Source organism: Zootermopsis nevadensis, unplaced genomic scaffold (assembly GCF_977971745.1).
Source record: "Zootermopsis nevadensis isolate Lab colony 2312 unplaced genomic scaffold, Znev_1.0 Znev_ptg000012l, whole genome shotgun sequence".
NCBI classification, from domain to species: Eukaryota; Metazoa; Arthropoda; class Insecta; order Blattodea; family Termopsidae; genus Zootermopsis; species Zootermopsis nevadensis.
Window position 1 is genome coordinate 4,090,950 of NW_028259144.1, and position 24,871 is coordinate 4,115,820.

The 24,871-nt window shown below is 36.5% G+C and overlaps 2 protein-coding genes across 7 annotated transcripts in view; both read left to right on the plus strand.

Annotated features, from left to right (window-relative positions):
• Positions 1-15: 15 nt before the first annotated feature.
• Positions 16-6,203, plus strand: LOC110832617 (toll-interacting protein). The gene is made up of 6 exons (XM_022069763.2): positions 16-149; positions 575-739; positions 1,107-1,240; positions 1,454-1,655; positions 2,278-2,457; positions 2,927-6,203. The coding sequence occupies exons 1-6, from the start codon at positions 102-104 to the stop codon at positions 3,035-3,037; spliced, it is 840 nt and encodes a 279-aa protein (XP_021925455.1). The 5' UTR covers positions 16-101; the 3' UTR covers positions 3,038-6,203.
• Positions 6,204-6,315: 112 nt separating this feature from the next.
• The window catches only part of LOC110832614 (uncharacterized), a 29,118-nt gene continuing 10,562 nt past the window's right edge, over positions 6,316-24,871 (plus strand). For 3 of the 6 annotated variants that reach the window (XM_087347650.1, XM_087347648.1, XM_087347649.1), the window contains exons 1-10: positions 6,316-8,278; positions 10,344-10,432; positions 11,083-11,196; positions 11,883-11,990; positions 14,130-14,375; positions 15,429-15,590; positions 15,766-15,849; positions 19,091-19,166; positions 19,754-20,020; positions 24,104-24,336. In XM_087347650.1, the coding sequence (XP_087203776.1) occupies positions 10,373-10,432; positions 11,083-11,196; positions 11,883-11,990; positions 14,130-14,375; positions 15,429-15,590; positions 15,766-15,849; positions 19,091-19,166; positions 19,754-20,020; positions 24,104-24,336 (1,350 nt within the window). In that variant the 5' untranslated portion in view covers positions 6,316-8,278; positions 10,344-10,372. Of the gene's footprint in view, positions 8,279-8,569; positions 8,607-10,343; positions 10,433-11,082; positions 11,197-11,882; positions 11,991-14,129; positions 14,376-15,428; positions 15,591-15,765; positions 15,850-19,090; positions 19,167-19,753; positions 20,021-24,103; positions 24,337-24,871 lie in introns of those variants that run through there. The other 3 variants (XM_087347645.1, XM_087347647.1, XM_087347646.1) reach the window with 3 other exon arrangements.

Genomic DNA, 24,871 nt, shown 5'->3' on the forward strand with positions numbered 1-24,871 from the left:
AACGTTTCTCACGCCAGTTTCGATTATCGAATTCAAACTTCGAACGTCGATACGTTGTTGGTAGATTAAGAAAGGAAGAAACGAACAAATTGTCATCAAAAATGGCAAACATATCAGCTGCTGAGAAAAATGCTGAACGAAGAAAACGGGTAAGTGTCAGTTATTGAATATAACCTGTTATAATTTTGGTTTTAAGTATTTTATGTATTCAGAATGCAGTTATGCCTGTGTTTGTTGTAGGGTTCTTCAATGTTGTTCAAATGACGATTAAATAATAGTATTTTGACGTATTTGTGTGCAGTACACGACGTGCACAGTTCGTTCTCCTTTAACTGGTCAAAATAATAATGGTATTTGGCTATTAGTATAAATTATGTAACTTGTCAATATGCAATTTTTGCCAGCCACCTGTCTCTTTGAACAAAATGTTCTCCACAGCACTCTATTCTCAGACACTTTTTATGCATTTAATTTGAAAGACTAAGTTTTACACATGTACATCCCAACCCATCCCATCCATACTTATGATGATTCATATTAATGAGTTGCTTTATATCATACTGTTTTGTGTGAGGTGTTTGTCGGCACACTACCACCAGACTTTCTGCGCATAACAGCTGCTTCACAGCAGCAGCAAGAAGCAGCCGACCAACAAGCTGCTCTTGCCTTGCAGCAGCAAATGGTTGGAGTTCCTTATGCCCACAATACTGCTGGAAGATTAAGCATAACTGTAGCACAGGTACAGTAGCACATAAGTGATTTGGTATGTATTGTATGTACTACTGCTGTTGACTTCATTTGGGTGTGTTGGTTACTATTATAGAATACACACTTATCCCAAGTGAATAGTTTGTGTTTGAAATTGTAGTATGGATGCATAACCACCTCAACTTGTCATTTGTATCCTTAGTTGGTTTCCTTTTTCAGTGGGTATTAATTTAGAATTATTGATAACGTCATGAGAAATTAAAATTGTTTTAATATTTGTGTGATGTGGGACGAATGGTCTTGAGATACTGTATCAGCCTATTTCAGATACCAATTCTGAGTACAGCACGTGAAGGACGATGTATGAAACATGATTTTCATGTTCAGTTAAATTTCAGGCAAAGTTGGTGAAAAACTATGGTATTTCACGTATGGATCCATATGTGAGACTGAGAGTGGGCCATTGTGTTTATGAGACTCATACTGATCCAAACGGTGGGAAAAACCCACGATGGAATAAAGTTGTACAGTGGTGAGTTACCAGAAGTGTTACTGCATTTAATTGTCTGTACGTTGCTGTATATAACTTGCAGTGTTGATAAAATATTATTAAATAAACTAAGAAACTACATCACCATCGTTAATAATTTATTACTTCTTTGGCTAATTTATTTTGTACTGTAATCATATTTGAAGAAATACATTGATCTTACTTCTTGTTCAGAGCTTATGTTTGTGTTTGCAGCCTTCTACCACAAGGAGTGACTTGCATTTATCTTGAAATCTATGATGAGTGTTCCTTCACAATGGATGAACTGATTGCATGGGCACATGTCCCAATTTCACAGGCAGTCTTAAATGGTGAGACTCATGAGGATTGGTACCCTCTCAGTGGCAAGCAGGGTGAGGGCGTGGAGGGTATGATCAACCTCGTTCTCAGTTATTCAGTAAGTAATGTTGCTCACAGAGGTGTAATTTATGTGCGGTTTGTACTATTTGGTCTTGCTTTCAGCATAAAAGTTTTGTTTTTCATTAAATTGTATATTTGAGTAATAGTTTTAATCCTTCATTGGCTCTGCTGTTTAGCAAATTAACTCTGTAGTACGTGATCTTGAGAGAACTGATGATAACTGTTCAGGTGGTGAATAAATCACTTGTTGAATGTGAAGTTTCATCATGATGTCATTTTTACAAAAGCTTCTCATTAAACCCTGTTATGATATAAATAATTCCATTTATCTTCTGGATATCTGGTAAATTTTTAGCTTTTGCCCACTTGCAGTGTGAAGGGATTTATTTCTGAAATGAGGTATCTCTGAGATGATAAGAATAATGATCAACAAAAGGGACTTGAAGGTTAATGCAGCCTCCAAAACACAGATCATGCGTGGAATTGTTTGTTTACATGATCTAAGGGTTGACGGAGATTTTTATCTGTACATAGGGAGACCGACATCCAGTTATGATTTGGGATTGAATGTAGGGCCCTCTAAAAGAGTGGTGTAGCTTCTTAGTAAATGGAAGTTTGTAATTTTTTTCATTAACAACAATTGTGTCATGTGTTTTTAGTTGGCACCTGCCCAACCTTCATATGCCCTATACCCTTCAGTAGGACCTGTGGTAATGGTGCCAACACCTATGTATGGAGTGCGCCCCTCATATGCTCCTGTGTCAGTGTATACTGCTCCACCTACTCAGCCACCTCAGCCGGCTCAGCCTCCGCAACTTTCTGAGCAGGAGCTAAAACAGGCAAGCAAAGCAGTGTACCTAACCTAACTACTCTACCATATTTTTACACACTAAGAGATTATGAGACAATCTGTTTCTTTATTATTCAGAATTACTGTTTTGGTAGAATTTTTAATTGGGTTTGGGCTTGAGTAACTGTAATTAAGTAACCTGTTAACGCTAAATGACTCTTCATAACATGTACTGTTAAAAAGTAAATCCTCTCTTGCGCCCAATTTCATTAATAATTTTTTATGTATACATTAAATTATTCAGGGTCAGTGTATGTAACTGATTAATGATGAATTAGAGTATAAAAAATAATGTCCAAGAACTAGGTAGACACACCAGTTGAGGGAAGAGATTGGGCACGTGTAACAGGAGCACTTATTTGATAATGGAGAAGACTTGTCATAAGACAACCCATCCTGGTGGATGAATGTCAAGGGTTGTGGTGATGTGATATATTGCATTCTTGTTTATTTTGCAGATTGAAGAGATGTTTCCAAACATGGACAAGGAAGTTATCAAATCTGTATTTGAAGCCAACAGAGGAAATAAGGATGGTACAGTGAATTCCCTTCTACAGATGTGTGAATGAAACACTAGCTAACACCGTGAGAAAATATTGTCATGAAATAGAGTGGGCCAGGTACTCTTTGATCAGTATTATGCCTGCTCTTCATGGAAACATGCTGTTGTAGGTTTTCATTTCATTCTCGTAAATAATAGTTTTTATTTCTACTCCTGTCTAAGAAGCCAGACCAAAGTATTTAATTATTATGTGTTTATGAAAAGATAATTGTGTCATGTTAATGAGTCTCAACACAACAGGTTTTTGGATTGAAAACTCATAATCATTGTTTGTACCTGGGTTAAATTATTCCTACTGAATTTATTATAGAGCTTAGCAATAATGCAATATCCATACAGAAAATCTCATATGTCATTTCCCTGAAAGGTCTTGATACATTTCCTAGCACATCTTTTTACAAATTACAAGGATATGTTTAGTAAAATTTGTGCATAATGTGGATCTTAAATTAAATTTGTAGTAGCACGAGGATGTGCATAGCTACAATTCATCTGACTTGGAAATAAGTTCAGATATCAACTGACAGGTTTTTTATGTTTTTCCTCAGTCTTGGGTTTGCAGTAGGCCAGAAATACTTCCTCCCTTGCTCCTTCCAGTTCAAACATGTAACCTATGGATGATTATGTTTATCGTTTCTCATACTTGAATTTAACATCCTCCATCTGCCTATTACTTCTGAGTTGATAATTGTACAAAGTAAGATTACTGTTAAATCTAAGTGTTACCATAAATATTATTATTATTATTTTTAATATTGGCTGTTGTCCATCATCTTTGGAAGCTTCAAACGTGTCGTGGAAACTCTGCTTCTGTCATCAGGTAATGGGAGGAAGGTTTCTCCTCTATTGAATGTGCTGAAAAGAACTAGTTGAGACCTGGATTATAGTTATTGGTACTCTAAAAGAATGTACATCTATTGAAAGTGTTTCCTGCCACCTTCACTTGATTCTTTTGAAACATCCGGTTTCTGATATAGTAATATCTCATAATCATTTTAGTCATGTAACCTGTCAAGTGGCTTTCTGGTCCTGGGCCTTTAAGTACGTGATCTTTGTTTCCTCTTTTAATGTGTATTCTTTTACCTCGAGACAATGACTGTAACTCAGCTGTCATTTTATTGTGTATTTTGTGATGTAATAATCTTTTCATAAAACACATAGCATGCATTCCTTTTACAACATCCCTTTTTTGTTTCCACTTTAAAGCCATCTGAAACTATTTTCCATCACCATTATTTGATTCAGTGGTTCATGTTGGATGTGAAGAATTGTTACTCTAAGAATTAAAATGTTTTCAAGCATGTTTTTTATGTAATCATATTAATAAATAATAATGGCAATTTTGCTTGGTTTTTGCAAGATACTGTTAATATTGTAAAATAATATGACTTTAAGATAAAATGAGAATTACATTAGTAGATACAGCATTTTTTCTGTAGTACTTTGCTTTAGCAGAGCAGCAAACTCTTGACTTTCTACAGATCGTTGGTTTTTATCTGGATCTTTGCTTTGACATTTTATAAAGGTTATTTGATGGTAAATATCCTGTGATTATGTTTTATTGCTAAATACATTCTGTACCTGACCATTAAGTATTTTATATATGCCAGGCATTTCCAACATTTATCCAGACATTCTGCCAGTTGTAAATTGTGTTATTTTGGGAGATGTGTGAAGTCTTTCTGTGGCTTTGAAGCATTTAATTTATTTACAGCTACTATAGTTTATATCTTTGTCACCTCCATCCCCTCTAGTGTGGTGATGTAAAGTGAAGATGATATACTGCCTATGGTTGTTCTGGAGGTCTCCCCCTTCTGTTCTTCCTACAGTGATGCAAGACTGACCATTCATGACCTTTGCCTTATCACCACATTCATTGTACATGTGTGTACCATCTGCTGTGTGGTGAGAAATTTATAGTATTGTGTGGGACAGATAATTCACAGGTTATTTACCAAATATATCAATTACAGGTATCAGTCAGATGTGAGGGTGACTAAATTTATAATTGGAAATGATGATGGAGGAACTGATCGTGGCCTAGTTCATGGAGCTAAGGAGGATTGAGGAAAACTGTTGAAACGAATAGAAACTACCCTGGCCAGTATTTGAACATCTCAAAAATTAGAAAGCTTCTTGTAGCAGGAACCTGTATTGCACATTGGGTCTTGTTGGTGATACAGTGAAAGGCTTCAAATTAACCCTAATTGTTTTGTTAAGTTATGTTTGTTCTATGCAGTTTCAGCTTATATGGCCATATCCTGAAGCAGATTTGGCACATAGTGAGGGGACAGTTGCATTGGGTTGATCTGCTTGAGAAGGTAATGCTGACAATTTAGTCCAACGTTCATTCCATACTAGTGCTTTCAATTCACTTCTGAGGCCAAAGACTAATTTGTTTTAACAGTTTTCTTCCATCTGTCCAGAGAAATGCCAAAATAATATCTTGAAACAGGCTGAATTTCTGTCCACAGCCTCTGAAATTCATCATCTGCAGTCATTCTCCCATTTACCACGATGCAATCTTCTCACTTAAGAATTTTTTAAATCAGTTATGGAAAAAAAGGGGGGGGGGAGCAAGCAAGCAAGCATCTAAAATTGGTTCCCCAAGATTTAATGAGCATCTTTATATTTCTAATGATGACCTCTTTTCAACTGTGGAAATTTATGCATGCTACTAAATTTTATGGATACTTGAAAAACTGTGTTCAGATATATTTAAAAACAGTCGGACTGTTGATAAAGTTAAGCAAAATAATTTTAAAAATACTAATTAAGTTTTCAAATTTTCATTTGTGGTATATAATACTATGTAATGTGTATGACAAGAGTTTGCTGTGTTAATATATTCATTTTTGACTGTAATCAGTAAAGTGTTTCTTTATTTGTGATTGTTTTAACAAGTGTGCCAAATAAAATGCAGTTGTTAGCTGTTATATCTGTGTGAGAAGGAGCTTGGTTTTAAGTGCCACATTTAGGTGTGATGAATGTGTTGGACCTTTCTTGCAGTCATACTAAACTTCAGAAACAGGAAAAAGGTGTGGTTATTGTGATTTTCATAGCATCTACTTGAAGTGATGTAATTTTAACATCTGTATGTATTAACATGTTTTACATATTAATATATCTGATGTATTCATTTTTATATGTACAGTATATGCAAGTAAAGTAAATTAGAATTGTTTTTATTTATACCCTGTGATTAAACTGCCTGTATGGATCTGTTCAGGGTTCAAAAATCACTGTCATTTTGTTTAAGGAATACCAAAAAAAAGATCAAAACTGACTCTAGACATCTTATGCATTATTTGGTGCTACAACTCCAATAATTTTGAGGCATGTTAATCCATGTTAGTTTAGTAGAATTCTACATGAAACTTATATCAGAATATTATTTTTCAAAACTGGGCTGCTGGTATTAAGAACTGGTATGACTTTATTAATTAAATCCATGTGGAGCAGAGTCTTTAAGCTGTTCATTACTTAGTTAACCAAGAAGTTCATAATCTTTTACAGGAATTAGAGGTTTTTCACCATGTTCACAAAAGCCTGATGAACCAGATGAATGATATCCAGATCCTGAAATTTTATTTTAAAATTGATCCATAGGAAATAGGTGGGAGAGTTTAGAGTGGTTTTATCTGGCTGAGTACAGGGACTGATAGTAGGAAATTTCTTGACTGGATAAGTGACTAACAGCTTCTGAAAAGGTATTCTGCTCCATCAAGTGAGTGGGCATAAGTATGCTGTATAAGAACACATGAAGCTCAACTTGGACTGTTTAATCTTTTCAAAAACAGGTTGTGTGGCCTTATAGGGGTGATGTCTATTGCTGTGGATTGAGAAGGGTTGCACCACGGATTATCAGGTGGACCAACTTCCTGAGAGTCAACGGATAGTACTAACTCATTATTAAAACATGGACACTACTAAATTTTACAGGATAGTATAATGCTTCCAGCAGTGTGATCCATTCCGCCATAATTTCCTTGCACCATGGACACAAATGAAATGTTTACATTTTGTCACGAAGGTTGAAAGGAAAGACGAGAAACACGTGTCTTGGACTTTGATAAAATGAGATTTAGATTTTGTGGGATTTTGTCACAAATATAAAATAAAATATGATTTGATCTAGTGCATGAAATATTTCTGGTTGCATACTTCTGCCTCTGGTGTTTCTAGTGAAGACAAACAGGCTGATTTCAACAAAATGAGGACTTTGTCTAATCTAATTTGAGGTTCTTCATTCTTAAGGCGGTGTTAGATGCAAACAAAAAATTAGATTCACTCTTAGGCTGCTTTACATCCACCACACCACTACCTACATGGTGTATTGCCTAGGCATAAGGACGACTTCATATCTGGTCTTGACCTTAATATATTCATGACAAGCATGGATTTGTTATGTAATTGTGTCAGTGTGTGAAATTCCATGTTTTTGTACTATATGTAATAATTTATCCCATCAGTTTATTTTTTATAGGGTGTTGCAATCTTATATGTAAAAGTTTTTACTGATTCTGCCCAACCTCCACAGGCCGGCAAGAGGCATCTCATTACCAAACAGAAGTTTCAATACCAGACAGCAATCTCAGCATGCATCTTGAGAGCGACGTTTTATATCCGTACAGTACCTAGTTACTCAAGTCCACAGACGAATCCGTCACGTAGTAAATGTAATATTGTTTCGAGAAATTTTGAAGTTTAAATATGTGCGCTAGGGAGCTGATATTACTCCTTTACATTTAAGCTATATGATGCCAAGTTATTAGACAGTGAAAAATGTGACAAATCAAATTTAATTATTTGTTCAAAGCATGTTAATCTGTTGTTAACATCACCAACGTCATTTTCAAATAAATAAGGGGGGGGGGGGGGACTACAGCAGACGACTTTACTAACCGTATAAAACACATACGACCTAATATGTTTAAAATGTATTACTTTTACAGAGCTTCCTGACCTATTACGACCCATAGTCATTTAAATTGTATAGTTTTGTATAAAAATTACGTTTCGTTGATCTGTATCTATTAATTTAGGACGTTGTTTGTTTAAAATATTTACTTTGAAAATTTACAAGATTTTGGAGGTGACTTTCCATACTTTCTTATCCTTTTCACAGATGGGGCAATATGCAGCGATTGTTACAGTGGGAATTCATCAACAAATAATCTCTGCAAGGGCACGCAAAGCTATAAAGCTTGGTATTGTGATAATTTAGAAGATATTTGCTTATATAAAGGTATTTGTGATATGATTATTCATTTGTAATTGCATGCATTATTTCATGAACAACTATTCAACCGGCTGGCAAAGTGCTATTGTTAAAATTTTCTGCAACAGTAAGCTTATTGTTTAATAAAACATGGCGCTTGGCTTACAACACGGGTCACGCCTAAAGTACCAGGCCTATTGATCTTTATATACTTGCATTTAGAGGTCATACAGTGAAGTTATTTTTGATATAAATAATTTATGATAGCATGTAGTCATAATTATATGTGGAAAGGTCATGCTTACGATGTGCCGAATACCTTACTTACACATACTTACGTAAGCGAAAAGAAATGGTAAAGTTTTATTTTCTAACCTAACTTCTTGACGAGGAAACGGTGTCGAAATTGTTTTTAAGAATAATGTAATATGCATCGTTGGAAACGATGAAGAATGTAGAATTCGAAATAGAGGTTAGGTTGGCATATACATGTGGTATTATGCAGTATGTTTTGATATGAACACATTTGTGGTCATTAAACATCATTCTTGTGATATAGGCCTTGTATGATGTATTTATTGCAGTTTGTTAGTGGTACCACAGTCATGTACAATGGACAAAATGCATTTATCCTAACCACAAACAGAACTAATGTGTTCCTCCTATCTTGTTTCTGTACCGTAGATTATGCATACATTGAAAAACAGTACTAGGAGTCCAACAAAGGAATTGGAAATGCATTACATGACTAGAACAATTCTTAAAAACCATATGTTACTGAGAGTAATTCCTTCAACTTTTATGATATTCTCACAGAAGTACACTTCGGATTTAGAATCATCCCATAATAGTGGAAAACAAAGAGTAGAAATGAAATTTCCTAATTCACATTGTAACACGTACTGAAGCTAAGGCATCATAAGACATGGGGTTCCTCAAGGTTCATTTTTTGATCCTCTGCTTTTTTAATATATATCAATGATCTGCCCCCAAATATCAAATCAAATTCTGATCTTCTGCTGTTCTTGATGCGTTATTGTATTATTATTTATGATCTTGAAAGTGACAGCATTCAATGTGTCTTTGTAGCCTGAACAAATCATTTAAAATCAATGAATTAAACTGGAAAAAAACATGTTGATTATATGATCTCCAAGCTTTGCCATGAGGACAAGACATGAACATGACCTTGATATGCACAAGTTATCAGAAGGGCATTTGCTATGCAGGAATGAAGTTGTAGGATTTGAGGTTTTCACAGCGGTGACTGAAGATTGCTGTCTTCTGGGTTATTGTGCCATGTAGTCTAGTAGATTTCCACCAACATTTCAGAGGTCATACTGCCTCCGTCATCAGGGCGATATGAAGTTATTCAATACTTGTCCATCAAGCATTACAAATTTAAGTCATGATATAAAAGTTTTTAAGCCAGAACTGAGAGATAATCTTTGATCTCATTTCTGCTGTGTGGAAGAATTTACTTCATTGAAAACTCCTTATTGTAAATATTTATGTAAATAGCTGTAGCAATTCTGTGTTTATATTGTTCTAAGTTGGTATTTGTATTATGATTTGTTACATATCCTTGGCTTGTACCGTGAAGGATCTATTAGAGGTAAATAAATTCCATTCTATTCTAATTCTGTTAATGGAATAATAGTATTTTGAGGTATAGTTCAGTGTTAACAGTCCTTCCTGACCATTCTTCCCGCAAGGGACAAGGGATTACAAGATTGTAGGATTTGAGGCTTTTACGGCGGTGAGTCTGAAGATGACTGTCTTGTGGGTTGTTCCACTGCATAGTTTGGTAGAAGTTTACCAACGTTTCAGAGATCTTTGCTGCCTCCATCATCAGGGTGATGAGTGATCTTTGTGCTGATGATGGAGGCAGCAAGGACCTATGAAATGTTGGTAAACTTCTACCAGACTATGCAGTGGAACAACCCACAAGACATCCATCTTCAGTTACCAGGTTACTCTATAAAATATAGTTGAAATACCAGTTTACCAAAGAAAATTTACATTAATTGAAAATAAAGTATTCTATACTATGTATTTGTTAGTTTTATTGAAATGTGCTTGCTTATTTCAGGTACTTGTCTTAAAGTGTATGTTGTTACAATGGCAACTGGTCAGCAGTTTAATTTGCGATGGAATAATCATACAAACAACATTCTTCAGGTAATTTGTTTACATAGTTTTTAGTTAATTATGTTACAAATGAAGGGCATTATATTGAAATAGCTGATTAAGACTAGGAACAGACTACAGCGATATTATTTTCTTGGCTGGCTTTGGCTGGCACATGCTCATATCTGCACATTAAGTGCTGTAATTTTGAGACAGTCTAGGTAATTTTGTGTTGTAAACACAGTAATGGACCTTATGTTCCTTATAAGGTGGGACATTTGTTAAAGTATGAAAATTCTCATTTGTATGACTTTCAGTGTTGGTGTTTGCTAATTAAATATTTATCTGTTTTCACAAACTCATTCTTTGCATAATTATTAGTTATTCATAGCACAAATGATCATGTTTGAATAGATTTGGCTGAATGTAGTGGTTGAGTGATTTACATTCCTGTTTCATATTATTTTTGAGGGTGAAGGTTCAAATCTTTCATGGATTTTCTCATATCTTCAAGACATATTACTTTAATCAAAGCCACGATTGCTTCTTTTTATCATCTCCAATTTTTAATCAGTAGTCATCCTATAATTTTATAACGTATACTTTTGTAATTATTTAAGCAATTGCTGGTGTGGTTAAGTGAACCAGAAATAAATTGAACACATGTGAAATTATACAAACATTGCTTTACTATTTTTCAGGTATTTTTGGAGCATTTGAGCAGTGAGAATCTTGTTGATGTGACATTGTCTTGTCAAGGACAGTTTCTGAAGGCACACAAGATGATACTGTCAGCATGCAGTCCCTATTTCCAGGCAAGTCCATTATGTAAACAATAATAATATGTACCAACATATTGCATTATTTTGTTAATTTTGATCTGTATGATTTAATGTGGTTTCCCATTCATGCAGGTTCAGTTTTACAGAATTTACACTGTCTAGATTTATAATCTTAGTACTTAGTAGGATTTGAGGTTTTCATGGCAGTAAGTCTGAAGATGGCTGTCTCAGTACTGATTACACATATTTGGATGTTCGAATATTTGGAGAAATGTCTGATATTGAATGTGTTAATTGTGTCTGTAAGATGCCATCTGTTTGTGGTCACAGTTCATAAACCTCATTTTTAACATTATTTAAATATAGACATAGCAGAAATTACATGTTTTATGTCTGCATATGATTATTTTTTTTAATTACAATGCTGTCAGTAGTTCAGACTGTATGGTGTCACTCTTCAGAACTGGGAGATAAATATGACTTGTAAAGCTCCTTGCTGTGCAGAAATATTCCCATACCTTGAAACCCACCTGTTAAAGGTTCTGTGACCATATTCTGCATTGTGACTAACTTATTTCCAGTAGTTTGCTCTCTGCTGCTGTTGTGTGCTGCCATGGTGAGTGCCATGTTAAATGGGACACTTTGTATAATTGCATCAGCAAGATGATCTATTTATGTTTACTATACATTTTTCTAAATTTAATTTAATTGTGTTTCAGGAGTTATTTAGGCAACATCAAGTTCAGCACCCCATTATCATCATGAATGGGATGAAATTTATTGATATGAAGCTCGTCATTGAATTCATGTACCGGGGTGAGATTAAGGTATGAATGTTATTTCTCATCTTTTTTGCAAATATAAATGTATAAAAGGAAATAAGTTATTTATTTGACTAAAAGTGTATACAGAGAACACAGATGTGAGATCTTTCACTTGTCTAGCTGGCATTATTAGGAACTATGGCTTATTTGACTATTTGCTAAGTATAACACATTCAAATACAGTAAATTCGTACTTAACACATTTATAGTGGGAAGGATATTTGCTGATTCTGTGACTCTTTCACTTGCCAGTTGGATCTCAGAAACATGATTCCTTTGCATTGCACTAAGTTTGAAAGTTCTTAGTCAAACTATGCTGTCCTGACTTAACTCGAGTTAGACATTTTGAATATAAAATATTTTGAATAGCAGCCTGCATTTGCTGAATTGATGCAGTTATTAATTTTTCTAATGATTCATAATGTTTTGACTAGTTGCTGTTATTTTTAAATGCTTTAAATTTGCCACATTTGTGAAGGATTTGTCATTTTTATGATTTTGTGTTATGTTGTGATGATGGGACAATAACATGTACAGGAATTTCCTGATTCACATGATAATAACATTTGCAAGAGTGGTCATGTAATTAAAAGATCATGTGATCGTGAAATTTTTTTTTACTCACTTGGTTTTACTGATCTATTTTTAATTGTGAAATATTTACCCCATTTAAATTTAATCCAATTTATTTTAGTAGTTTATGAGTGCTAATTTTTGTCTCAGGTTAATAATTTAATTTTGTGTGTAGTCTGTAGTAAAGAAAATTTATAAAATCCTATAAAGCTGTGTTAACACAAATTTCACTTAACTCCTCACCGGCGAGTGGAGTACTATTACGTCCGGCATTTAAATTTTCCTGGTCGCGGTCTGGTGTAATATTACGTCTGGCTTTAAGCCTAATTTCTACGGCTCATAACTTTGTAACGAATAACGCCAGTGCAATGAGGTTTGTACTACTCTGTTGTGGAAAGTTTTCTGTGTGTTGAGATCCGGCAACCCTGTTGAATATCCCTTCTGCGACTACCTGGGAGTCTAAAAATAAACGCCTGGCCTCAGTTTTGCAATGGAGAATACTTCAACCAGTTTTGTGTTGTCTGACGCTGAACAAAGGGCACTTCTAGACGATGAAAGTGACAATTATAGTAGCTCGGACACTGAGAGTATAGACTTTGACTATACACAGTTGGTGACACCGGGAACTGGTGCGATTAGTGATAATGAGAGTGACAATGGTGGTGGCGAAAGCCAGGAACAAATTGTAGAGGCAAATTCAGGTATTGTTTCCGGCAAGTATGTGTGGGAAAGTATAGAATCATTTACTGCTTCAAGAGAAGCATTTTGTAATGTATGTGGTCCTCGGTTCGACACTGCTGGACTAGATGTAAGTTCATTTGAAAACATTTACGATATAGCTCTTGTACAGCTCATTGTAGATGAAACCAACAGATATGCTCAGCAGGAAATTTCTAAAAGTGTCCATCCTCTCACATTTCGCTCTAGGATTAGGAAGTGGCAAGATGTCACAGTAGACGAAATTTACATGGTTTTGGCTCTATTTGTGTTGATGGGATTCGACTTATTGGTGTAGTGAGTGTGAGGCAGGGTTGTGTATGTATGGCTGTTTCAAGGACTACCACACAAAACTCAACTTCTGATCCACTTGCTCTCATTGGTCACACACAGGGTGCTCATCTTATAAGGTAAGATTACAAAACCACCTTTTAAGAGGATTTCAGTGAAAAATTCATAATTATATCTCATATAGTTCAAAAGTTATGAAAAAAAAGTATTTTACAGCAAAATTTAAATGGACATTTAAAAAAAAACTACCGCCATCACAACACAACAGCGGTATATGCGGGGTATTTAAACTTTCCGCGTGAACAGGTTAAGTCAGGGGATACCTGTACTCTTTATTCTTTTTAGGTTAATTTAAACTGCAATCTGTTTGTGTGTGTGTTTGTTTACGTATGTATTTGTGAATATTGAAATGCAGATAAATTGGGAGTATATCTTAGTGCTCCATTAGCCATCTTTAGAATATGCATTTTGGTATCAGTGGCTTAGATCTTTTATTTATGTATTAATTATATTACCAACATTCATCTACACATGTACTTTATGATATTGAATGTATTGTAGGTGTTGGAGGCTGAGCTGGAAGGCTTGTTGGCAGCAGCTGAGACTTTGCAGGTGAAAGGATTGTCAAATGTGCGTAACAAGTATGAGAAAGGAGACATTCAGTGTGCAGATAATCAACAGAACCAACAGCAACAACAACAACAGCAGCAGCAGCAACATGATGATGTGGTTGAGAAAACTGATGGTAACTCACAAGGCACACCACTCCACCTTCGTAGAAAGCGTAGAAAAGTCTCAGACTCGCCGGTGAGTGTGTTGTCAAATCCAGAAGTCATGTGGGTAGAGTAAACTGAGAACCTGATATATTGCAGTTAACAGTGTCAACATAAATAGATACTATAAAAAAGTTGTTTCAAAACCATGAAAAATTAGTCAAAAATTGTGTTCCGAAATCGGTCCACATTACACAAACCTATGTGATATAGTGGACCTTGAGAGAACAGTCTGTATGTTTATGTTTGAGTAATTAATTTAATTAATGTAAAATTGCTCTGTCCATCTGAATGCATTCAAGAATTTGAGAATACCTGAAAGATTGGCCATGAAATTTGATACTGGGAAATTTTGCTAAAATCCTCTGAATTTCTTTGTGGGGAATCACCAGCCAGCTTTGCAACTATATGGGTGAATCTTCTATGATGATGCCATCACCCAGTCAAGTAGGATAATACACCCTGCCATGGTGGTCTAGCGGTTAGAACGCTGGGCTTATAATACTGTGGTCCCGGGTTCGATTCCCGGCAGTGCTCAGATTTACAACTTGTGTTGGGCAAGGCTGTGGTCCAGGCATCACGGAGTTTTCCTCCGGGTTTCCCCAGTTTCTCCGTGGCATCCCAACAATTACTCCACTTTCATCAACATTTCGAAAAAAGGGGGTCACAGCAGGAGCGTTAAATGTCACGATCTCGGTCAAACCCATGTACTGATGGGTTGTGAATCCTGCTAACCACCAATGCACATCATGCTGAATGGTGCGTACTGGATACGAAATTTATTGTTTTAACATTTATAAAACAAGGAATACGTGTATGAAGTCTTTAAAAAATGTTTAAGTTTGCATACTCTAAATGCTGATACTTTGCTTGATTACGATTTACATCGCATTGCTCAATTATTGGTCTTCTCTGTGTTTTGGTTGTGATCTTATAGATCCAGTAAGAAGTCATCTTGTTGGATTGTAATTCCATTTGGACAGACTGTTACTTTATCATTTACAACTGTTTTCATTGTTATTCATATCTTCAAGTGATTTAAACATACCATATTCATGAAGTAACACAAGAATGTGTAATGTTGAAGGGTTGTGAAGATGCAGTATCTACAGATAATTCAGCAAAAGTAGCAACTCTGCAGACAGCAAGCGATAGTGGAGTTGCATCTGCCCCAGTGGCTACCAAGCAACCTTTACCATTTGTGCAAGTTACAATGAATGACTACATAGATGATGATCTTCCAGCCACGGTAATTTATACTATTTCTTGCTGTATTACCTTGAAATTGAGAATCAAGAGCATTATCCTTATATCAGAGATAAAATTAGAATACAAAATATGAATTTTGAAACATCCCCATAAGTCACAGGCATGAAGTGGAAAGAACATTCAAATTCTATATAGTGTTAACATTTATCCTACAGATCAAGGTGGAGCCACCAGACATACGAGACATTGATGAGGAGGATCCATCTGGTTGGGAATCTCCAAAGTTGGTCATTGACTTGGTAAGCTGTAAATTACCAAATATGTGACTGAAAAGTTGTTTGTACAAATTAATTGAAAATATGAAAATGTCTATGAATTTTACTGTAGTACGTCAGTGTCTTTCGTGTAGTGCTCATAAAATACTTCCTCATATAGATAATTTATTTTTACCAAATTTCTCTTGTGAACCTTGTATGGCATGAACGTAACAATAATCGTGCTTTGTGTCTCTGTGGTTATGATTATGACTTCACCGTTTTGCTGTATGTCATCTTTTACCACTTTCCTAAAAGAATGTAATTTTGAGGTAAAAATCTGAACCCTTTATGGGGGTTAGATTACTATGTATATAAATAACAATCACAGTTACCAACACATCCATCAATACTCAATGTTATATTTATGAAACATTTCTATTCATTCTAGTAGCTATTTAAAATAGAGAAATGTTGCCGCAAGTTTCGAAGTCATACTCTAAACAAAAACTTTAAAAAACATGGCAGCCACGTGGCTTTAATTTGCAGCATCAAACTTTTCGCACTAGGTGGCGGCACTATACAGATCAACAAGAGCACAATTTTATAGGTTAGATCAGGGGTCGTCAACCTTTTTATACCTACCGCCCACCTTTGTATCTTTGTTGATGGTAAAATTTCCTTACTGCCCACCAGTGTCGCACGTACTGCCCACCACCATGAAAGATGTACAGCTCAAAGACTGAGTGATGGCCGGTGGTAAACCCCGCTGTCGTTATGCACACTAACCTCGTGCTTTTGGCTACGGAGCTCATTTGTTGTTCCCTCGTCCACAATTATACTTCGAGAAGTGTCCGGTGAATTATTATTTATATTTAAAGTTTAGAAATGGAATTCAAAAGTAAATTGCAAAAGCATATTTTAAAAAGTCAAACTCGCGAAGTTGTTAGCAATGTATTCGATATATGGAGGAAGAACCAAATTTGTAACAACGGACAAAAACCCCCACCGCCCACCATGAAAGCTTGAATCGCCCACTAGTGGGCGGTAGGGACCAGGTTGACAACCCCTGGGTTAGATTATAAAGCCGAGTGTTGCAGCAGGAACAGAAGATTATTCTTCGATGTGGACCAGAGTTGAATTCTTTAGTATGCTGTAGTGTACAGACATTCAGCTGAAGTTGATTTTTGTAGCAGTAGGGTTTTTTTGTGTCCAGTACACACCATTCAGCATGGTGTGCATTGGTGGTTAGCGGGATTCACAACCCATTAGGACATGGGTTCAATCGGGACCGCAGCATTTAACGCCTTGCCCAACACAAGTTGTAAATCTGAGCACCGCCGGGAATCGAACCCAGGACCCCAGTTTTACAAGCCCAGCGTTCTAACTGCTAGACCACCATGGCGGTAGCAGTAGGGTTAAAACCAGTATTTAAAATACTACTTTCAAAAGAATCTGAAGTTATACCACTATGGTGTATGAGATTTGAAGGTATTCCAGGGCACATTTGCTTGGAGCATTGCAGCATTTATCTTTTCATCTATTTTGTCACTTTTTCATGATAATAAATGTTCATCAACTTTTACTGGTCCAAGATCTGGAACATATAACTGCAGTTTTTGCAGAATTTTCCTTCAGCATATTGTAGGCATGAGATATTTAAATTTTAACATGAATCATTATAATCTGACTTACAGGAAAATACTTGTAATGTTTTACTAAGCTAATGTAATACTTATCTACATGAAATGTCAACTATAGCTGAAACAAACTGTTGTTTGTATGTTGTTCACATTTACACACATGCGGTTTACTGTTTGGTATTATAATCTTTTGCTTCAGATTATGTTCTGCATTGAGTGGAGTTCGTGATTCTCGTGTTTGTGGTTCTGTTTATTTCTGCATGGTTAGCCGCAGATTCAGCTGCTTTTATCACGTACAGTAAGGAAAGTATAATGTTGTTGTCAGAACGGTATCTTTTCACAAAATGAGAAGATGACTGTTCTGGGACGCTGTGCCGTATAGTCTGCTAGAAGTTTACCAATGGTTCAAAGTTACCTGCAGACATGCAGGTGGATGTGATGAGGACAGGGAAGGAAATAACTGAATGTTTTAAGAAGGAATCGGTTTCAAAAGTTGTTTGTAGAATTCCATTATTAAAATATTTTATATTAGTCCTCCAAATTTCTGCAGCTTGTTTATGGACTTATATGTTGATTATATGAATGTATAGGCTATGTGTTGTTATGCTCATTTCACAAGTAGACTGACCCAACATGCGTACAAATTTTTTATCTGAAATCTTATAATTAATGTATTACTTTTATGCATGTAAATGCAGTGTTCTGAATCACATTCTATAGTTACATGGTTAGTGTAACCGTCCTTTCTATTTCTTTCTGTACATCAGGACGCCCGGCTGGTTACAAGGGGTTTTGTGTTGGGTTTCATTTTTGGTAGCTCAGGGCATGGACTCTTGCCTTCAAGGAATATACGGGTTGGTGAAGAGGGGTTTCGGGATCAACTTGCGAGGCAGTGGAATAAGAGGGGATGTCGTTCAGTTTCATCAGGCACGTTTATTAATTTCGTAATTTCCTTCGCCGAGTGCAGGACTACTCGCCGCCGAGACTAAAGCGTAAGTGTCCTTTTGGAATCTCCTTGCCGGACGCACACCGCGTTCAGCAAGACTCCCCCCAAGACTTTTTAATCTGAAGAATGTTTTCATTGGCTGAGTGGTTCATCACCTTAACCTTACAAATTTACCGCCGATAGCTTATTTTAAACCTATTGGTGGATAGCGACGTGAATTTCCCTAAGTCTTCTAACGGCTAAAACACATCCGGAAGAGCTTACCCATCCCACCAAGTCGAGCCACCGATCATAAAATCACCTATTCATAGTCACGTAGCTGGCGCCAGGCAGTCGGCCGGTGGAACAAACAAGTCTCCCAAAATGTGGCCCGAACTAGCGATACTAACCGTCAACTCAGGAAAATTCCATACAATTTGAATATAAATTCCGATTAAGGAAGGCGCTACCGAAACAAAACTAACTTAGGCCCCTTTCCTTGCATATAAACTGGAGTAATTGCCAAAAGTCCAGTCTAAGTCCATCTCCGGTCTGCCTGCTCGAGAATCGAACTCAGAGTGGGCTGTCACATTAGTAACGTGAGTTTTCTTGGCTAGAAAAATTATACTTTCTCTATGTGTATTTGTGTTTGTAATGTTATGTTATGTAATGTAATTCAGATATATATGCTTATTGATACTAAACCTGAAATTTTCAGCCTGAATCGAACGACTTCCCGAAGGTGAATTCAGTACCTCAGAAATCAGGACTGAGAAGCAACAAACAACCACGAAGTATGTACATGTTTTTGAAGTTTACTTTATCTTTAAAGAGTGATCATTATCATCACCATTCTGGGAATGAAACCGTAACAGGCTACTGTATAACACCTTGCTCTTTTAGTTTCCATCATGAAAAATTTGAATTGTTTATTGCCCCTGCCTGTTAATGACTATGATTTTTGAGAATGACCTTCACTGCATTTGGTACTTACTAATTTTATGAATAATACTAACAGAAGTTACAAACAGTTATACAAGTGTTAATAAAGTTTTGTTCCGGTATTGGAAACTTGAATAAGCTCTCTATACAATGAATTCCTCATTTCAAGATATTCCCTTGGTTGCACAAGTATAGCAGTGTTAAATTTACTCAACTTCAGTTTTCATCATTTTGTTTTAAATCTGCTTCAAAGCAAAATTTTTAGCAGGGATATTGTCTTATTTTTACTTATATGTTTTTAACATACACATCAAAATATTACTTTCAACTGAATGCAGTCACAGCAGAATTTTATTAATGAATGCAGCGGTAAATTTTTCCTTGAGAACTGTTGATCTTTGAGTGGAATAACATGGTGATTCTGTTTTTTATTGAACAGTTGGTTCACCATCAGAATTTGGCAAGGCTCGTTTACTGGTAGAAATACATCCACCTGTCTCAACAACAACAACAACAACAGCAACAACGGGTGCAGCAGTAGCGGGGTCAAGCAGAGATATGTTGCTGCCCCAGTTATTAACAAATCCACGGGAGAAAAAACAGAATGCATGGCCTAAACGTCGGGCAGGCAAGATACCAAGGCCACCAAATGCCTTCATGATCTTTGCCAACGAATGGCGTCGCAAATTGGCCTATCAGTACCCTTGTAAGTTTCAAACAAATGTTTTAGGCTCAGTAGATAAGTTTTTGGGTTTTTTTTCAAAGTAACATCAATACAGATCATTCTTTCCCAGATATATTGTGCAGGATGTGGGTAATTTTCCTGTAGCTCAACAGAAAGGATATATTGTTGCCATACTTTTTAATTTACTAGAGCAGGGCGCTCCTTTTGTAGCTCCTAGAGAGGGTTGGTCAAGTTTGTAAAATGCCACCGACCTTGTGTAAGAAACTAAACTAACCCCCCTTCGGGGGGTTAATTTAGTGTCTTATTCAAGTGTTTTAACCCTTGAAAAGCAGTATGACTTGGATGAATATTATTAGTAGTATCAAATTACCTTTTTGGTTTTGGCAACGTCTTCTTTCACTTTACTTCATTTCTTAGATAGTCTTATGTCGCTGTTCGCAGATGATCTCTTGCTTGTAGAGCAGTGATAATGCGACTGGCTTGGTACTAAGCGTTATTTGTTTATTTGGCATTGTTGTGTACACTTCATTGTTGTTCCACAACAATGCCGTGTATAAACAAATATAAGATGATATTGTTGATGACGTCATTTTTTGATGACAACGACGACTAATCCTTTCAGAGCGCTTCCTGTAATCTGATATTTTACTTCTTTATGTCGCTGATCAGAGGCCAACAGTTCTTGGTCAGTCAACTTTCTACGTCCAACCTCACCCTTGCAAATCTTTGTCTCCTTCTTTCCCGTTCTGTTCTCATTGAATAAGTTTTTCTACGTTTATCAATGTATGTCCTTCTTCGCTTTTCTTTATTTGGTAAGTAGGTCTGAAGTTTTAGTTCTTTACATCGATGTTCAGAGGCCAACTGTTTTTGGTCAGACAACTTTCATTGTCCAGCCCCACCCTTGCAAGTCTTCGTTTGTTTTCTTCTGCTCTTCTGTTCTTGTTGAATAAGTTTTTCTGTGTTTATCAATGTAAATCTCCCTTCGCTTTTCTTTATTTGTTAGTTATAGTGATAATGCGACTGGTTTGATATTTTTTGATTTCTTTGTTGTGAAGCGTTATGTTTGTTTACTCGGCATTGTTGTGTTCCACAACAATGCCGTGTATAAACAAATATAAGGTGACATTGTTGATGACGTCATTTTTTGACGACAACGAGGAATCACAAATTTTTATAGTACTAGAGCAGGGCGCTCCTTTCGGAGCTCCTGGGGAGGGTTGGTCAAGTTTGTAAAACGCAACCAACCTTGTGTAAGAAACTAAACTAACCGCCACGAATTGATGGTTAAAACAATTGACCATTGCTTTTTGAAATCTTAAGTAACACGCAAAACTAACTCCCTTTCGGGGGGGTTAGTTTAGTATCTCATTCAAGTGTTTTAACCCCTGAGTAAGAAACTAAACTAACCCCCTGAATGGGGGGTTTAAACACTTGGCGAACCCCCCCCCCCTCTGGGGGGTTGGTTGCGTTTTAAATTCTTGAGTAAGACACTAAACTATCCCCCTTCGGGGTGTTAATTTAGTGTCTTATTCGGAGCACTTTCTCTAATCTGATATTTTACTTCTTTATGTCGCTGTTCAGAGGCCAACTGTTCTTGGTCAGTCAGCTTTCTACGTCCAGCCCCACCCCTGCAAATTTTCGTCTGATTTTTTCCCCTTCTGTTTTTGTTGAATACGTTTTTCTACTTTTATCAATGTAAGTCTTACTTCGCTTTCCTTCATTTGTTAAATAGTTCTGATGTTTTAGTTCTTTACCTCGCTGTTCACAGGCCAACTGATCTTGGTCAGCCAACTTTTTACGTCTAACAAACTTGACACAAACCCCCTAGGAGCTCCGAAAGGAGCGCCCTGCTCTAGTTTGTTAAATAGATCTGATGTCTTAGTTCTTTACATCGATGTTCAGAGGCCAACTGTTTTTGGTCAGACAACTTTCTACGTCCAACCCCACCCTTGCAAGTCTTCGTTTGTTTTCTTCTGCTCTTCTGTTTTTATTGAATAAGTTTTTCTGCGTTTATCAATGTAAATCTCCCTTCGCTTTTCTTTACTCGTTAAGTAGGTCTGATGTTTTAATTCTTTACGTCGCTGTTCAGAGGCCAACTGTTCTTGGTTAGTCAACTTTCTACGTCCAACAACACCCTTACAAATCTTCGTCTACTTTTTTCCCCTTCTGTTCTTATTGAATGCGTTTTTCTACGTTAATCAATGTAAGTCTTCCTTCGCTTTTCTTTATTTGTTAAATATGTTTGATGTTTTAGTTCTTTATGTCGTTATTCAGAGGCCAATTGTTCTTGGTTAGTCAACTATCTACTTCCAAACCCACCCTTGCAAGTCTTCTTTTGTTTTCTTCTGCTCTTCTGTTCTTGTTGAATAAGTTTTTCTGCGTTTATCAATGTAAATCTCCCTTCGCTTTTCTTTACTCGTTAAGTAGGTCTGATGTTTTAATTCTTTACGTCGTTATTCAGAGGTCAACTGTTCTTGGTCAGTCAACTTTCTACGCCCAATCCCACCCTTACAAATCTTCGTCTACTTTTTTTCCCTTCTGTTCTTATTGAATACGTTTTTCTACGTTATCAATGTAAGTCTTCCTTTGCTTTTCTTTATTTGTTAAATATGTCTGATGTTTGAGTTTTTACGTCGCTGTTCAGAGGCAAACTGTTCTTGGTCAGTCAACTTTCTACGTCCAATCCCACCCTTGCAAATCTTCGTCTGTTTTTCTACGTGTGTCGTTAATATGGTCTCGTTTATCAATGTAAGTCTTCTTTCGCTCTTCTTTATTACTTAAATACGTCTGATATTTCAGTTTCTTACGTCGCTGTTCAGAGGCAAACTGTTCTAGGTCAGTCAACTTTCTACATTTATCAATGTAAGTCTTCTTTCGCTTTTCTTTATTTCTTAAATAGGTCTCATGTTGTAGTTCTTTACGTCGCTGTTCAGAGGCCAACTGTTCTTGGACAGTCAACTTTCTACGTCCAATCCCACCCTTGCAAATCTTCGTCTGTTTTTCTAAGTGTGTCGTTAATATGGTCTCGTTTATCAATGTAAGTCTTTTTTCGCTTTTCTTTATTTCTTAAATGTCTGATGTTGTAGTTCTTTACGTCGCTGTTCAGAAGTCAACAGTTCTTGTTCAGTCAACTTTCTACGTCCAACCCCACCTTTGCAAATCTTCGTCTGTTTTTCTAAGTGTGTCGTTAATATGGTCTCGTTTATCAATGTAAGTCTTTTTTCGCTTTTCTTTATTTCTTAAATGTCTGATGTTGTAGTTCTTTACGTCGCTGTTCAGAAGTCAACAGTTCTTGTTCAGTCAACTTTCTACGTCCAACCCCACCTTTGCAAATCTTCGTCTGTTTTTCTAAGTGTGTCGTTAATATGGTCTCGTTTATCAATGTCTTTTTTCGCTTTTCTTTATTTCTTAAATGTCTGATGTTGTAGTTCTTTACGTCGCTGTTCAGAAGTCAACAGTTCTTGTTTAGTCAACTTTTTACGTCCAGCCCCACCCCTGCAAATCTTCGTCTTAAAATCGATCATAAAGTCAGTTTTCATAATGGTTTTCGTAATCGTAATATATCGAATGCGTATCAGTTTACCTTGTTGAAGTTGTTGGAGTTGGTACTTCAAATACTTGATAACGTCTTCTTTCACTTTTCTGATGTTTTAGGCCAAATGTCAGTCATTATTCAAGAATGCGAAGTGCTCCTTCTGGAGCAGTGATAATGCGACTGGCTTGATATTTTTTGATTTCTTTGTTGTGAAGCGTTATTTGTTTACTTGGCATTGTTGTGTCAACTTCAACAATGCCAACATATATTTGTTTACACGGCATTGTTGTGTTCCACAACAATGTCGAGTAAACAAATATCTGTTAGCATTGTTGATGACGTCATTTTTTGAAGACAAATTGGTTGAAGACAACGACTAATCACAAATTTTTATAGTAAGATAAGAAGAAAACTACAATGTTTATGTCGTGACAGTTGTGGTGGTTTTTTAAATGAGAGCACCTCTAGTGTCAGCAATCATTATTTTGCCCAGGACGACTTGTTCTACAATGTGAAAGATAGTAATGATATATGTGTAGCTTGTAATGTTACTTTGAATTATGTTTCAGCGGAGAGTAACAAGGAGATCTCTGTACGACTGGGGGTGATGTGGAAAAACTTGTCAGCTGATGCAAAAGAAAAATACTATACAGCCTCACGCCAAGCAGATGAGGAGCACAAGCGCAAGTACCCAGGGTATTATTACAGTCCCAAAGAGGCACGCATGAACAAGATGCACAAACATAATCTTGCTCTTGCTAGGAAAGGAAACAAACCTGTTGATGCTATGCATCTTGTCAAGGTACTTCGGGCTTTTACTATTTCTTATTCATGGGATAAATTGATGTATGTCACATTCATACTGACTGACTCGTTAATGCTTGAATTCAGTAGTTCTTGACCTGTAGGCCACCTGTGGTTTGCCTATGTGTTTTGTGTGGCCCATTATTTGCAGTAATGTGTCACTGTTGATGAAAAATATTTGGCTGATTTCATAAAATATTATTTGTTAATGTTGTCAGTATTTGGCTGTGCCTATTGTTGTAAATAACTAAAAATTAAATCCGTGGCTTAACAGCTCCAGGGAGCCAAAGCCGACTAGCTTGAGTGCTGGCCTCATGTTCACATGCCTAAGCAGAGGTGAATGATCATCCAGCCAGATATAGGGTGACGTGTGGTCAGCACGACGAACCCCCAGCCATTGCTAGCTTTCCTGACCGGATTACGATACTCATTGTAGCTCCCCAATTTCCTCACGATGCTGGGTTGGCACTGGTCCCATACACTGGTCAAAAGCTCATGAGAAAATTTCTTCTCCCCCGAGACTCGAACCAGCG

Excerpts from the sequence above, each read along its gene's own strand:
- LOC110832617 (XM_022069763.2), top strand. The coding sequence starts at position 102 with ATGGCAAACATATCAGCTGCTGAGAAAAATGCTGAACGAAGAAAACGG. Across the intron at positions 740-1,106 it reads TAAGCATAACTGTAGCACAG|GCAAAGTTGGTGAAAAACTA; the intron begins GTACAGTAGCAC and ends GTTAAATTTCAG. Across the intron at positions 1,656-2,277 it reads ACCTCGTTCTCAGTTATTCA|TTGGCACCTGCCCAACCTTC; the intron begins GTAAGTAATGTT and ends ATGTGTTTTTAG.